The sequence below is a fragment of the Sprattus sprattus genome (genome assembly GCF_963457725.1).
Source record: "Sprattus sprattus genome assembly, chromosome: 6".
Lineage (NCBI taxonomy): Eukaryota > Metazoa > Chordata > Actinopteri > Clupeiformes > Clupeidae > Sprattus > Sprattus sprattus.
Genome location: NC_137925.1, coordinates 1757216 through 1771496, shown reverse-complemented (window position 1 = coordinate 1771496; position 14281 = coordinate 1757216). Strand labels below are relative to the sequence as shown.

General features: G+C 43.9%; 2 protein-coding genes across 3 annotated transcripts in view; one reads left to right on the top strand and one right to left on the bottom strand.

Annotated features, from left to right (window-relative positions):
* Window positions 1–10525, top strand: part of elf2a (E74-like factor 2a (ets domain transcription factor)) — a 13172-nt gene extending 2647 nt beyond the window's left edge. The window contains exons 2-9 of one of the 2 annotated variants that reach the window (XM_080840485.1): window positions 1633–1799; window positions 2862–3084; window positions 6225–6341; window positions 7185–7304; window positions 7577–7660; window positions 7913–8102; window positions 8546–8902; window positions 9118–10525. In XM_080840485.1, coding sequence (XP_080696611.1) covers window positions 1725–1799; window positions 2862–3084; window positions 6225–6341; window positions 7185–7304; window positions 7577–7660; window positions 7913–8102; window positions 8546–8902; window positions 9118–9700 — 1749 coding nt within the window. In that variant the 5' untranslated portion in view covers window positions 1633–1724 and the 3' untranslated portion in view covers window positions 9701–10525. Of the gene's footprint in view, window positions 1–1632; window positions 1800–2861; window positions 3085–4202; window positions 4293–6224; window positions 6342–7184; window positions 7305–7576; window positions 7661–7912; window positions 8103–8545; window positions 8903–9117 lie in introns of those variants that run through there. The other variant, XM_080840486.1, reaches the window with a different exon arrangement.
* Window positions 10526–12364: 1839 nt separating this feature from the next.
* The window catches only part of nocta (nocturnin a), a 10676-nt gene continuing 8759 nt past the window's right edge, over window positions 12365–14281 (bottom strand). The window contains exon 3 of the mRNA XM_080840662.1: window positions 12365–14262. Within this exon, the coding sequence (XP_080696788.1) occupies window positions 13322–14262 (941 nt within the window). The 3' untranslated portion in view covers window positions 12365–13321. The remainder of the gene's footprint in view (window positions 14263–14281) is intronic.

Genomic DNA, 14281 nt, shown 5'->3' with positions numbered 1-14281 from the left:
GTAGAGACAGAGCTATAGACCAAGACCAGGGTTTTCAATAACATGGATGGAGGGGAACCTGGTGAACGTGTTTTGAAGAGTGTATATAATAGCAGGGCTGAGCAGAGGAGAGAAAGAGAGCGGGAGAATGAGGAGGATATGCTCATATGTTTCTAGCTGTCTGATTCTACTGCACAGAGCTATGGATGCCTACAACACTGTTTAGGAAAGATCCTGGTGTGTCTAGAGGAAGCCTTGGCTTCAAACCTGAGGATGTTGGACAAGAGGAAAGGCAACTGTCTTCTAGCCACAGTGGGTGACACAACATTTCTCTGTCACACTAAAGTTGCAAGTTAAGATTGCTGTCGCACTAAAGTTGCAAGTTAACATTGCTGCACATATTTTTTGTTGTGATTTATTTAACTGGAAAGCCTTGTGGACATTGCTGTCAGTTTTGTCCCCGGTGAGTCGCATTGTTCTGGGTTGTGCTAGTCGTTCCATTGCTCTGATCTTGCTTTTAAGGGTGTTCTCTGCATTTCTCTCTCCCTTCTCCAGTGAAGGTTGTCTGACTGCTGTTGCATTGGTTTAGCAGTGAGTGAACACATTCCTTCTTCAAGCTGATCAGTAACTTCAACTATGCAGACAGAGATAAGGGCTGGAAATGAACTCGGCGGCATTGAGAGCAGCACTCCCTCTCAGAGTGGATTTAATGTTTTGCCTTTGTTCTCTGTTGATTCTGAGAGCCGAATGTGGAGGCTACCTGCTTTTAAACCTGCCAGGGCAGAGCAGACGTTTGTTGGGTTGACGGTTGGTTTGTGTGTTTACAAATTGTAAGATGTTCACCCTTGATGTCGCAGCTATCAAGAGGAATGTTTAGTCTAGTTTGAGGCAGTTCCTTCTTCCTTCCCTCCCCACGCAAGGCTGCTTAAGTCTTTCAAAGGATGTCCAAGTACAAGACTTTTATCCTGTGAGAAGCCATGGGTGACTCAAATCATACTGTAAGCTACAGCCTGGTATTTACTGTCCGTAACTCAGTAAGGGAAGAAGATTTACCACAGATAGTTCTATCTCAAAGGCATTTTTTCTTAAATGATCATTTTGAAAATTGCCAATACAAAGTAAATTATTGTGGATTTATTGTTGTCATGGTTGTGAAATATCTGTGAAATCATTGTGATTTAAGGTGATTTTTATTTTAGGTTGCATCACTCTTCTCTACTATTACTATTAGAGGTCAGAGAAATAATTGAAACAGAGTAGTACTGCAATGTTTTTTGGGCACAATATTATATCCATTCATTGGCGCCAAGTATCGCCACAACGGAAATAGGAAAGGAAATCACAGTCGAGAACAAATTCACTGTGCCCAGATGGTTGCAGAGACTCTCAGCATATGAAACGTAGGCCTAAAAAAATAGGAGAAATAAATTGCAATGTATCACAGAATTGAATAGCAATACTTACTATATCGTAAAATGTAGAGAATTGCAATAATATCGTTACAGCCCGCATATCGTGGTCACGTTGCATTGTATAAAACGACCCTGTTTTGCTTGGGCCGACCCTTTGGCTGCACTTCCTTCAAAGGTTACCTTAGTGAAGTACTCATACAGAGCAGTTCACTCAGTCTGTTCCTCTTCCCACTCTCTTCAGACTCTGCTGGGTTGGCCTGGAGTGTTGGTGTGCAATCTGGAAAGCAGTTGCCAGGACAGGGCTTTCTGTGGGGTGACTCAGAGGAATGAGTCATGACCTCGGTGGTGGTTGTCGATGGAGGAGGGGCCATTCTGGAATACGTCTCTGACGCAGAGGTGGTCTCTCAGGTAAGGAGGGGGGTGGGGCATATGTCATGCAAACACACATCGTCACTCGTGCACAAACATAAACAAAAGGAGTCATTGGCGCACACACTTGCCTTTTTACACCAACGCACTTGTTTACATGTGCATGTCCCATGCCTTTTGTCACATTGGAGACTTACACATGCACTAGTCATGGTCCTCACTATCTTTGTTTTCAAAAAGACCTACATCCAAAAATTAACACGTATAGCCTAGTGTTAACAACCTTACACAAAAATGCACTAGTTATGCATTAGTTAACCTCTGTCTGTTCTACTTCATAGAGCATAACACTAGCAATGAGCTAGCTAACAGAAACCATGATCTCATATTATGGCATAAATGCAGTAAGAAGTACATTGCAGCCTAATACATCTATGAAAGAGTTACGTTGGGTCAAGAACACCCCCAAGAGAATAAAGGCAGAATTGTAAATAGTTATTTTTGTGGCATAATCTGCTTTTGCACAGAAGTCTTGATTCACTTATTTATGTATCCAAATGTTGTTGTATGCAAATACAAATGACAATAAAGGCTTTTCTGTTCTATACATCACTTCATGATATATAGCACATACAGTGCCCTCCGCAATTATTGGCACCCTTAGTGAATGTGACCTAGCCTGGCCATTACCAGACATGACATTTCTTTCCATCTGTCAGTCTGGCAAAACCCCATGCATTTTCGTTTCCGAGATGGGCGGGTGCTTAGCTTGAGGTTTAAAATCATTGGAGTCATTGGAGTTCCCTTAACCAATCAGCAACGTTTGGTAAGCATTTGGGAGAAGAGCTACGACGTCCTTTCCATTTCATAAAACTTACAAGACAATCCTCTTGTTCTCCTTTTAATTTTCTGATGTTCTCGAGAGTTGAGACAATGCTGGTTAGTCATAATTGTGGAGGGCACTGTATATCAAATCTTGTATTTTTCAGGTTTTTGAAGTACCTGTAGTTCCTCTGGGAACTTGTGTCCTGTCCTGTCCTGTCCTGTCTGCCCTTGTGGAGTCAGTGATGGCTATCTTATCGTATTTACTGTGAACTGCAGGAGGTGGCGCTGGATTCAGAGGAGAGCATGTGTGAGATGAAGAAGGAAGAAGAAGAGATGAGGGAGGAAGAGTGCCCAGCCGTGGTGGTGGAACAGGTGCAGTGCGCCGAGCTGGAGCAGTGCTACGCTGCACAGGTGGTCGTCTACGACGACGAGACCTACCTGATGCAGGGCGTGGCTGAGGAGCAGGAGGTGGAGACTGAAGTCCTGGAGATTTCCTCAGGTAAGCGAGCGCCCTTTATCTTCCGTGTGAGGGCTGTAAAGGCCAGTTGCTGAGGATCTCTTTTGGTGATGGGGGCGAGTACAAATACAGTACCAGTCAAAAGTTCGGACACACCTTCTCATTTTTTGAGAAGTTTTTTCTTTACTTTTATTATTTTCTACATGGTAGATAACACTTTTAAATGTTTAGTACATCATTTCATATTTGTTCTTTCATAGTTTAAATGTCGATTTTACATGGTAGAAAATAGTAAAAGTAAAGAAAATACTTCTCCAAAAAACGTAAGGTGTGTCCACTCCAACCTCAAACCTTTGACTGGAACTGTACATACATGTCACCTTCACAGGCAGACTTTGCAAACCATGATGCCATTGAGCTGACATGGAAACATTTGAGATTTCCTTTGATATTCTGTCTTTTTTTCAGTTCACTGGAATATTCACTCATTCTTAAGTGGAAGTATATCGGAGGAAGTCTTGTGCCGTTTTGCTCACATCAGAAACATGATTTGACTTACACCTCGCGAAGCTTCTCTTTATAAAACGTATGTTTTGCAGCGTTATTATTATGAAAAGGTGTTTAACGTTATTGTGTGTTTGAATAACATATCCGACAGTCATGCTAATGGATATTGTGTATGATGGTATGATTGAACCATGGGATTTAGTTCAAGGAGGACCTCTAGTGGCTAAACCTTTGATTGTTTAAAGGCATAGATCTGAATACGGCTTCAATAAATTGATGGTCTCTGTGTAGCGACACCCAAACAGTTGGCAAAGTAGAGGTTGTTGTGTAATTGATTCATGGATCAGCGTAATTCAAAAGGACACGCTTGTATTGCACACCCCGCATGCCACTTCTGACAGTTTTACAACGTCGGTCTTCCATACAAGTTCTTTAACATGAAGAAATACAAATAAAGGAGCTATACGTTGTTTAGTGGTTGTGATTTTTTCGTAGTCGATTAGATATTTATTGTGACTCAAAAGAACCAGAGACAATACAGGACTTTGTTAGAAATCCCTGAAGATTTTGGCGCGGAATGATCGCGTTTGTCTCTCATAGCTCGTTTCCGGTTGAGTGGCGGAGTGATATCTTCGTGTCGCTCATAAGGTTCGGTGTATGAATCCGCAGCAGTTCCTGGGAGAACATGGCGACTTCTCTGCACGATGAACCCGCTAATCAGCTCGATTTGCTCATCAAAGCTGGTAAAAGAGTGTTTTTTAGCAAACATTTCCTCAGAAATTTCTGCTTTTATTTTTTTCACGTGGAAATGATGCGCTCCTGGTCAGGCAGGAGGCAGCACTCTGGTACGGGAAGTTTGTGCAGTCAAAGTAATGGAGGGCGAATCAGGAAGTAATCACCTTGGTTGACAACCTGCAAGACGTCTAGATTCACTACATTATAAATCTGATGTTTGTTAGGAACAGTTATTCTGTTATATATTGTTAAAATATGTGAATTTTGGATGTAAGTATCTGCGTTATTCGTTGCAAGAGTAAAATGTCAAGAAACGTGGTAATGTTTTTGAGTAACGAATAGCGGGTGATGCCACTTGAGTTGCTGGGGGAAACCAGGAAGTGTGTCAGCTTTGTTTTCTTTATTTCGATCTATATACCACTGTACTCTCGATTAATCTATAGTAATGATATTTGCAGATGTGAATAGTTTGAATTTTGAATGATGACTCTAAATTGCTATCTGGTGGATAATTTGTGGTGAATTTTGACGATGTAACGGTCCCCTTTATTTTCAGATAATGCTCAGAACAACGTTGTTGTTAGTTTTTTTTCTAACTCCATGTGAATTGTTAATAATTCAACTGGGTTGTAAACATACCTGGAACGGGTTTTCTAGTTTGCTTGACGTGGAACGTTCATTTTCAGTAGTGGGAATTATGGCATAGAATTGGATAGTACAGTTGACCAAATGGATACTGTTATTCTCGATGCTGAAAATGCCTCGCTAAAATAAATCTCAGTAATTTTCTCGCTATCACTTGCTGCTGTTATAAACTTGGAGTAAGGATTATTGATGGCCCTTAAACATGTGTTCAACATTAGAAAGTCGACTCAGCGATGCTCATCGTATTGTGTGCGTCTCACGCTTCATTAGAAATCGACTTCAACGTGATAGCGGAAGTATTTCCGTCTTTGTAGGTTTGGTTCATATGATTGATCGTTCATTTTGGCGAATTGCCTGTTAAGGTATTTTGAAATGTCCTTGTAAACCAATGGTTAAACCAGAAAGTAGTGACGTCAAGGAAACACCAAGCCAATAAAAGGGGGGGCGTAACGTGATTGACAGTTGCCCCAGCTTGTGTATAGCGGGAGCTGGAGGGAAAGATTCGTGTAAACACGGAAGTCACAACGGCGAGGACTACTTTCTGTTGAACCGCTATGTGAAAGTAGCGCCAGGTAGTCGTTTCGCTGTTGACAGGGTCCTGGGTCTTTTTAAGCAGATTCACAAATGTTTTATGCTGTTTTCATTTTAATCTTCCATTCATGATGTCATGTAAGATTAGTTCTTAAGAAGAAAAAACGTATTTCAATTGTTAATTGGTTTTAAATATTTAGTTAGACTTTCAGATACATATTATTTACATGTTATTGTATCTGTGAAACTGGTAAATTACAAACATTAATAGATTGAACTTATTGTGAAGCTGAGAAAAAAAATACAAAGTGGTGTGGTATATTATATGTGAGAAGTAGCTGCAGTATCTGTTCTTCTGTAACTTGTTCTCACAATTGTGGATCAATACATTTAGTAAATCCTTCGTGGCACTTAAATCCAGACAGACGCAAAGTATATTAACTTCTAACCAAATCTGGAAAGGTCTGGCATTGCCCCACAGCCAGAGCTATGTGTGCATGCGAATGCACCAACTCCAGTCCATTAACAAGACGGAAAGGAACAGGTGGGAAAGGGTGTTGGGCTCTTTGAGACCGTAGCAGGAAGGTGTCTTTTTACACCCGGTTTGGGTGTCACAGTCTGGACAAATGCTTGCACATATATTTTACAGTATGTATGTAAGTGTGACAGTTAAGATGCTCACACATATATATATTCTAGTATGTATATAAGTGTGACGGTTAAGGTGCTGACTTTCTCTCTCTTTCTCTATCTCTCTCTCTCAGTGGAAGCATCAGCTCATGGAGGAGGTGGCTATGTGTCTTTTGATAAGACGATTGAAGCCGCAGAGGCCTTGCTACACATGGACTCACCATCCAGCTTTGTGGAGGACCGTAGTCCTGGTACGAACACGTAACAATGTCATTGTTTACTTTGTCAGTCTATCTAAAGGCAGCCCTGCAGTTGACTGTGGACACTACCAATCCCAAAATGTAAACAATTTGCCACTAGACATACTCACGCTGTGAAGCACTGAAGTACTCTTGTGTCCAATTCTTTTCATTACAATACAAGGAAGGGAAAGTGAAAAACAGTGTCTCTGCCCTTCACATTTTCACACAGATCATGGGTTCCATACCCAGAGAGCTCACATACTGATTATAATGTAGGTTCTACCTGTACTGAAGTCTCCTGTTTGGATAAAGTACGTACTAAATCAGGCGTGTTGAAATAGATTACTGAAGGGGCAATATGACACAAAATCACCATCAATCTGTGGGCCAAACAGGATCTTTTATTTATTTATAACACTTGCTTAAATCATAGAATTAAGATTTAGACATTACATTTACACACTTAGTGGAAAAAACAGATCGTAAAGACTAAAGATATTAAAATAGAAATATTGAAATAGTTTCCACAAACCAAAACACAAAGCATGACCTCAAATTGTATGCACTTTGTAGAACCCATGCCCACACTGCGCCAGTATCAAAACGGGCCATTATTACTAGAAAATGCAAACCATCTCATTGGCCAAATGTAAACATTCTGCAGGCTTTAAGTTTGACATAGGAATGCGTATACAATGTTATGTTTGTTTTTTGCAAAAGCAATGACGATAAAGATTTTTCAATTTTTTTATTCTAAATGAATACATGTTCATGATGATGTGTATTTCTGTGTCTCTGTGTGTGTGAATGTGTGTGTGTGTGTGTGTGTGTGAATGTGTGCTCCCTCTCCAGTGCCAGACATGCTGGGAGAGATGGAGGTGGAAGTGGAGGTGAGCACGGAGAACACGGAGCCCTTGGAGCCCCTGGAGGAGGAGCTCACGCTGGAGAGAGACATCCAGAGGGGCAAGAAAGGTATTCACCTCTCTCTAGCAGTCTCTCCCTTTTGCCTATCTGCTTGGCTCTGTCTGTCCTCTCCTCTCCCTGTAATTCCTGTGTGTCTAGATAAGGATCTCTTAGGCTGTGCATCCATTCGTACATCCGTCTGTCTGGCGTCTCTGTTATGTATTGAAACAATATATCTTGCATGTACATCAGTGTTTTCATCAGGTAAATGCAGTGTCAGCCTATATACTGTGTGTATATATATTTATTTATTTGCATTCCCTGTTCAATCTGTCCTTCAGGCAGGAAGCGCAAAGCCACACCGCAGTCTGAGCGGGAGGGCTCCCCTGACCTAGCCTTCAAGAAGAAGCCCAGGGTGGGCAAAAGTAAGTGTGTGTGTGAGTGTGTGGGTGGTTTTCCTCGGTGAATGTAAATCACTGACATGTTTGATGTCTGTATTTAGGTGCTCTTGTAATGGAAGGGATAAAGAGTAGATTGACAGTATCCCAAGCCTGTGTCTTGTCACTACTGTGTGTGTTAGTGTGTGTGTGTGTGTGTGTGTGTGTGTGTGTGTGTGGCTTTGTGTGCTGGATACATTTCTCCTGAAGTAATACAACTCTTTTGGTCTGTGTGTTCAGACAGTACCTATCTGTGGGAGTTTCTGCTGGACCTTCTGCAGGACAGGAACACCTGTCCCAAATACATCAAGTGGACCCAGCGTGAGAAGGGCATCTTTAAGCTGGTGGACTCCAAGGCTGTTTCCAAACTCTGGGGCAAATACAAGAATAAGCCCGACATGAACTATGAGACCATGGGCCGAGCCCTCAGGTACAGAACACCAACACAGAACAGCAGAGTTCTAAACTAACCCTGGAGGCTCTTTATTGTTTCTGTCTTGGAATTATTGTCTTTTATAAAACAATTGGGTTCTAGCGCGTAATTTAGCTGTTTTCTGATTGGACGAGAGACGTTCCATGCTATAGGTTATTAGTCAACATACCTACAGTTACGGGACTTTTCACAGCTAAAAATAAATCACTCTGCGATGAAACATTTGCATTGATGATAACCGTTCATTTAAAGTTTTTAAAATTCCAAACCAAGACGTTGACAATGGAACTGTCTTGGAATTATTGTCATTTGATATGAGCCCCATCGACTAAAACTACAGAGGCAAGCTGGGAAATATGTTTTGGCCACATCTAGCATACTCTAACATCACACATATTAAGTTAAATATCATACAATTAATAAGAGTGTCTGTGTTTTAGATATTATTACCAGCGTGGCATCCTGTCGAAAGTGGAGGGACAGCGGTTGGTGTACCAGTTTAACGACATGCCCAAGAACATCGTGTTCATCGACGACGACAAAAGCGACGTGCCGACCATCCCCCAGGCAGCGTGCGAGCGAGTGACCCCTGTCACCGTGACCACCACCATGCCGTCATCCCCCAGCATCCTCCGGGGCGGACGTCTTGCTGCTCAGGTCAAAGTTCAATCCCCCACCGCAGCCTCTGCACCCGCCAAACCTGCCCAGATGCTCCGCATCGTCAACGTCTCGTCGGGGTCCGAGTCCTTCGTCACCTTGCAGGGTGGTTGTCCTGTTACTACAACATCGGGCCCCAGGTAAGTCGTCTTTGGAGTCCATTGTGGTCAGTGAGGAGCCATTTTTATGTGTTGAGTAAATGGGTGTAGGTTGAATATCTAGTTGCGTGTGAGTGTCTACAGGTCTGAACAGCCTTTACAGCACACACGCGCACACACACACACACACACACACACACACACACACACACACTTGCAGCTGATTCACATCACTTTGCTCGTTTCTTACCCTCCAGGACCCTGCAGGTCCCCATGATGATGACCACGTCACTGGGCCAGAAGTTCTCCACGATATCAGCCATGGGCCAGCCTGGCTCGCAGCTGCTCACCACCACCTCCCCGACCTCCGGCCACCAGACGCACCAGAAGGTGATGATCCAGGCGCTGCCCACCATGGTCCCGGCCACGGGCGAGAACGGCCAGAAGATCACGGTGCAGCTGGCCAAGCTCATCACCATCCCTGCCTCCCAGTACGCCCAGCTATCGCAGTCCAAAGGCGGAGGCTTCAGCCTGATGGGCACGCCCCTCACCCTCCGCAACATCACCCCCTTCTCCATGCCAACCACAGCTGTGCCAGCTCCCGCCACCACGCAGGTGCTGAGGTTCGTCACCCAGCAACCTGCCATCGCAGCTCCTGCCCCTACCCCTGCCCCTGCCCCCACCCCTGCTACTACCATGGTTGTCGCGGCAACGGACAGTGCCACGCAGGCGGCAGCAATGACGGAGTGTGACGTCACTATCGTCAAGGTGGAGACTGAGACGGAGGAGGACACCTCCAAACAGGTGGTCACAGACGCATCGGCACCCTCCGATAGCTGAGACATGGTCTCTCTCTCTCTCTCACACACACACACACACACACACACACACACAGAAGGGACCTGACTGGTATAAGAAATATATCAGTTTCTTCCAATGGCAGTCTAATACACACACACACACACACACACAAACCCATACACTTGTTTCAGTCGCAGTGACTCTAAAGGTCAGACATGGAAGCCCCTCAAAGAATATGTGATGTAGGAATGAACCTCAATATTGTCATGGACAATAAAAATGCATAGGAGATAAGGGGAAGGCCAATGTATGTTAGATGGTTAGGTGATCAAGGTGAATACACACACTCACACTAACAACGCCAACACTACAACACACTCACTCACACAGACTTGGCAGAGATGATCCAATCAGGCTTTAACATTGGCAGTAAAATAAAAAAATATCTAGATTGATGGTTAATATTATTGAGATAATAATACCCCCACCACATCCTGACTTGCTCTAGAATGGAAATGGAACTCAACCAAGCTCTTGAGGAGTGGTCGTTGTTTTAAAGTACTTAACGCGTCTGAAGACTCAAACCTCCGTCTGTCACTGTGCGAACGCGAGAACCAATCATCTGGTGCTACACCCTGCAGTCGTGGAGGATGAGGTGGGGGTGGGGGGTTGGGGTCTGTGTGTGTGTGTGGCATCCCACTGCTCTGCATGGGCCTTGGGCATAAAGGGACTTTGTACATACTGTCAATACAGAATATGAGATTTCTTAAATGAAAAACAGGCAGCCTTAGATGAAAATGAAAAATTCAAAATGCACCCTTTTCCAATTTGTATGTATTGTACAAACTGAATGACATTTCTTCTCTCTTCCCCCCACCCCCCCCCCCCCCCCCCCCCCCCAAGCTCTGTTTTGATATTTTGTACCAGAAACAGTGTTACTCAAGGTCTGAAGCAAAGCTTTTCGTCACGGCCTCTTTGCCGTGTGTTCAACCACATACTCAAGTCTTTTAATGTTTTTTTTTTCTTTTCTTATTTTGTCTCTTTCTCTGCCGACTTTTAATATTCTGTTAATTTTCTGGATTGCAGCAGTTTCCTGTAGCATTTCCTCTCTTGTTTCTTTCTTTTGTAAGTACTCGTCTCTGGCGTTCTCTTCGTGTGTCTAGCTGTACAGGAGAGCACAACAGGGAGAGAGGCAGAGGAGAGAACATCCTTGTGTTCTGACATAACTAGATTGTATTTTCAACATTTGAAGCATATTCTATTTTGTTGTACTCTTCTCCAAGTGTATCCAAGTAGATCTTACTGAACTATACAGTAAAGAGCACAGAAAGTAACATGGTGCCTTGTGTGTGTTTTTTTCATAAATCTGTTCTAATGCTTACTGTGAATTTGAGCACTTCTTTTCATACTGACATTATTCCTAAAGTTAGCCTCTACCTCAGAGTTTATTTTATTTAATTTAAAAAATATATATATATATCTTCTGGGACTATTTCTGGCCGATATTTGACCTATATTTTATATTTGGAAAGAGTTGGGGGGGGGGGGGGGGGGGGATTTCAGGCATTCATGATGTCATTATTTTCTTCCTTGTCTGAATATGAAAAAAGAAAGCTTATCTGATGGTAATGTTTCCAGTTGATGACCATCTCAGAAAATATATCTGACTTTGCGTGGTTGGGTGGTAAATATGCATGGATTGCCTCTGTTCTGTCCATGTGTGGAAACACAAACCCCTACCACACAGAATTAAATATTTCCTGCCTTCAACTCCATTGATCTTGGCAGGACTGCGTTTTTGGGGTTGTCTGATTGGATTATCTGGATTAGGAACACTTCAGATTAGATTAGAAGCTCAGATCCCTCGGGCACTTCCTGATCACACTAGGTGTCCTGGCAGAAAACTCCCAGTAGTCCTTTGCTGAGACTGGGCACTTGCCCAAAGAGTTCCCTAGAGGGTTTGGTCAAGTTGTACATTGCAAGCATCTAATTGTTGTAGGCAAAAGTGAGATGTTATGTAGACCAAAACTAGGGGTAAAACCCATGGCTGTGTGAACTGAAAGCAATATTAAACATTTTGGACTTCAAGAAGTGCTGAATGTAGTAAACTCATCACATTAAAGTAATAAGACAAGACCATTCTGTATTCTGCAGCAAAACACAAGACTCCTGATTAAACCGTTGTGATGCAGTTTTATTATTGTTTGCTTTTACATTAAATATAACCACAGTAGCATCTGTAGTTTGTGAGGAAGTTTGCTCGAGGGGTTTTCCAGGGTAGAGCATGATTATAGTCATTATACAGCATACTACAGTATGTACATCAACATCTCACACTTTAACAACTTTAAGACATCAGTCTTCAATTTAAGAATGTTAATAACAACAGAATAATAATAATTAAAAAACAAGTTAACATAAATTATAAGATATTGAATAAATATATCATTAAAGTCAATACAACTTTCATTGTGCAACTGGAATAACTTCAAAGGCACAACTGACCAACTACACCTGTTTGTGTTTTCCCAAATATAGGATAACTCAACAGAGTGCTAAAAACAGTCAGGCATATGACCCTTAACAACTTGGTCATAACCTAGCTTACTACCTTCAGACTAGGCCTTAACTAAAAGAGGTAGGATTTCTGTAGAAACCTTAACTGTTATATTTATGTATTTATTTATTGTTTGATAGTTTTTTTTTTTTTTTTTTTTTTTTTTTTTTAATTTGACCTCAGCAGCTTCGCCTCTACTCAGAAAGAAAATAAAAACAAGACAGAAACTCTAAAACCCTCCAGTGCGTAAGTGTTGCCCTAGAAGACAAGATAGAGCTCTAACCTAAAAGCTACTAAACATTTCAAGATAGAGCTCTAACCTAGAAGCTAATAAACATTTCAAGATAGAGCTCTAACCTAAAAGCTAATAAACATTTCAAGATAGAGCTCTAACCTAAAAGCTAATAAACCTTTCAAGATAGAGCTCTAACCTAAAAGCTAATAAACATTTCAAGATAGAGCTCTAACCTAAAAGCTAAAAAACATTTCACTTGCCAGTGCTATAACTATAGTAGCGCTACCAAAAACAGCAGCCTTTTGGTAACAGACCGGTGGAATAGAGTGCCACAGGATGTGGATATGAATCCTCTCAGTTGAAGTTGTGCACCAATACTGACACCCAATATAAACTGCATGGATGTAAGTGGCTTACTTTTTTATATGAATTGTATTGTGGACACAGTTCCAATAGTTTCTATTATTACCCACTTTTACTGTTGAGGACGGTTGGTCTTTCGCTCACACTTTCTCACTCTCTCACACACACACACACACACACACACGTACTCACTTAGTTTACCAGACACATAAACACGTAATGATAGACATACTGAATGTCTTCATTTAATAAAAATAAAAAAAGATGTGCCATGTGTTAAGACAGCATAAAAACATGATCTTTGCCTGTCTGTAGTCCAGTTTTGCATCTCTTCTCATCCTAGGGTCGTTTCAAACAGGTCCCTCAGCAAAGCTCTGCTCCCTCCCCATCTCTCCAAACTGTCTCTCTCCCACCACAGGATGAGGGCGTGTCCCAACCTGAACTCTGCTTTCTCATTGGAGGATGCTGTACTCACTCAAACCTGTTCCGAATGTTAATTGGGCGGCTAAAGAAGCCTGTGTGTCTGCGGGGGCTTGGAGAAGCTGAAGTCGCAGACGAGCGACAGGTGGTCCGAGGGGTAGTGGTAGGAGGGCAGGCGGTCGGGGCCGATCTGCTCCTCGCCGGGCAGCTCCAGCACGGCGTCCACCTGGAAGCGCCGGTGCGAGTACCAGATGTAGTCCAGCGTGTGGCAGCTCTCGCCACTGGAGCGCCGGATCTTCCAGCTGGTGTAGGGCGGCTCGGTGCGTCCGTCCGCGCTCAGACGCTTGTAGGCGCTGTCCAGCCCCAGTGGCGACGTGGCGAAGCGCTTGTACACGTCCTCCCACGGCTCGGCGTTGAAGTCGCCGCAGACAATCAGCGGCACGCCGGCCTCGTCCGCCGAGTCTTCCTCCTGCACCGCCAGGCCATTGCCGACTCCGCGCCGGTCCGCCTCACCTCCCCCGGCGACTGCATCCTGGGGGTCCGTCTCCATGGTGATGTTGAACAGGCTCTGAAGCAGGCTCCTGCCCTGGGCACTACGGAGGCTCTCCCAGCCGCTGCGCGCTTTCAGATGCGTCACGGCCACGCAGAACCGGCGGCCCGTCTCCCGGCAGCGCAGCGTGGAAACCACGGCAACCTGGTTGGTCTTGAGCATCATGGCCGACAGCCGCAGGTGGCTGGTGCTCAGCATCTCGAAGCGGTCGCGGCGGAAGAAGAGCGCGCAGCCGTCGGGCCCGTTGTTGTTCACCACGTCCAGGCACGGCGACCAGGGCTTGGGGCAGAAGCTGCCTTGGTAGCCCAGGCTGGCGAGCACGGGCTGGAAGGTGTCGTAGTAGTGGTCCACCTCCTGCAGGCACAGGATGTCGGGCTGGTAGGTGAGGATCTCCTCCAGGATCAGGTACTTCCTCTCGGCCCAGTTCAGAGCCGCCGGGGGGCAGCGCACAAAGCCATCCTTCCCCTCACCCAGCGCTGGAACACAACACACACA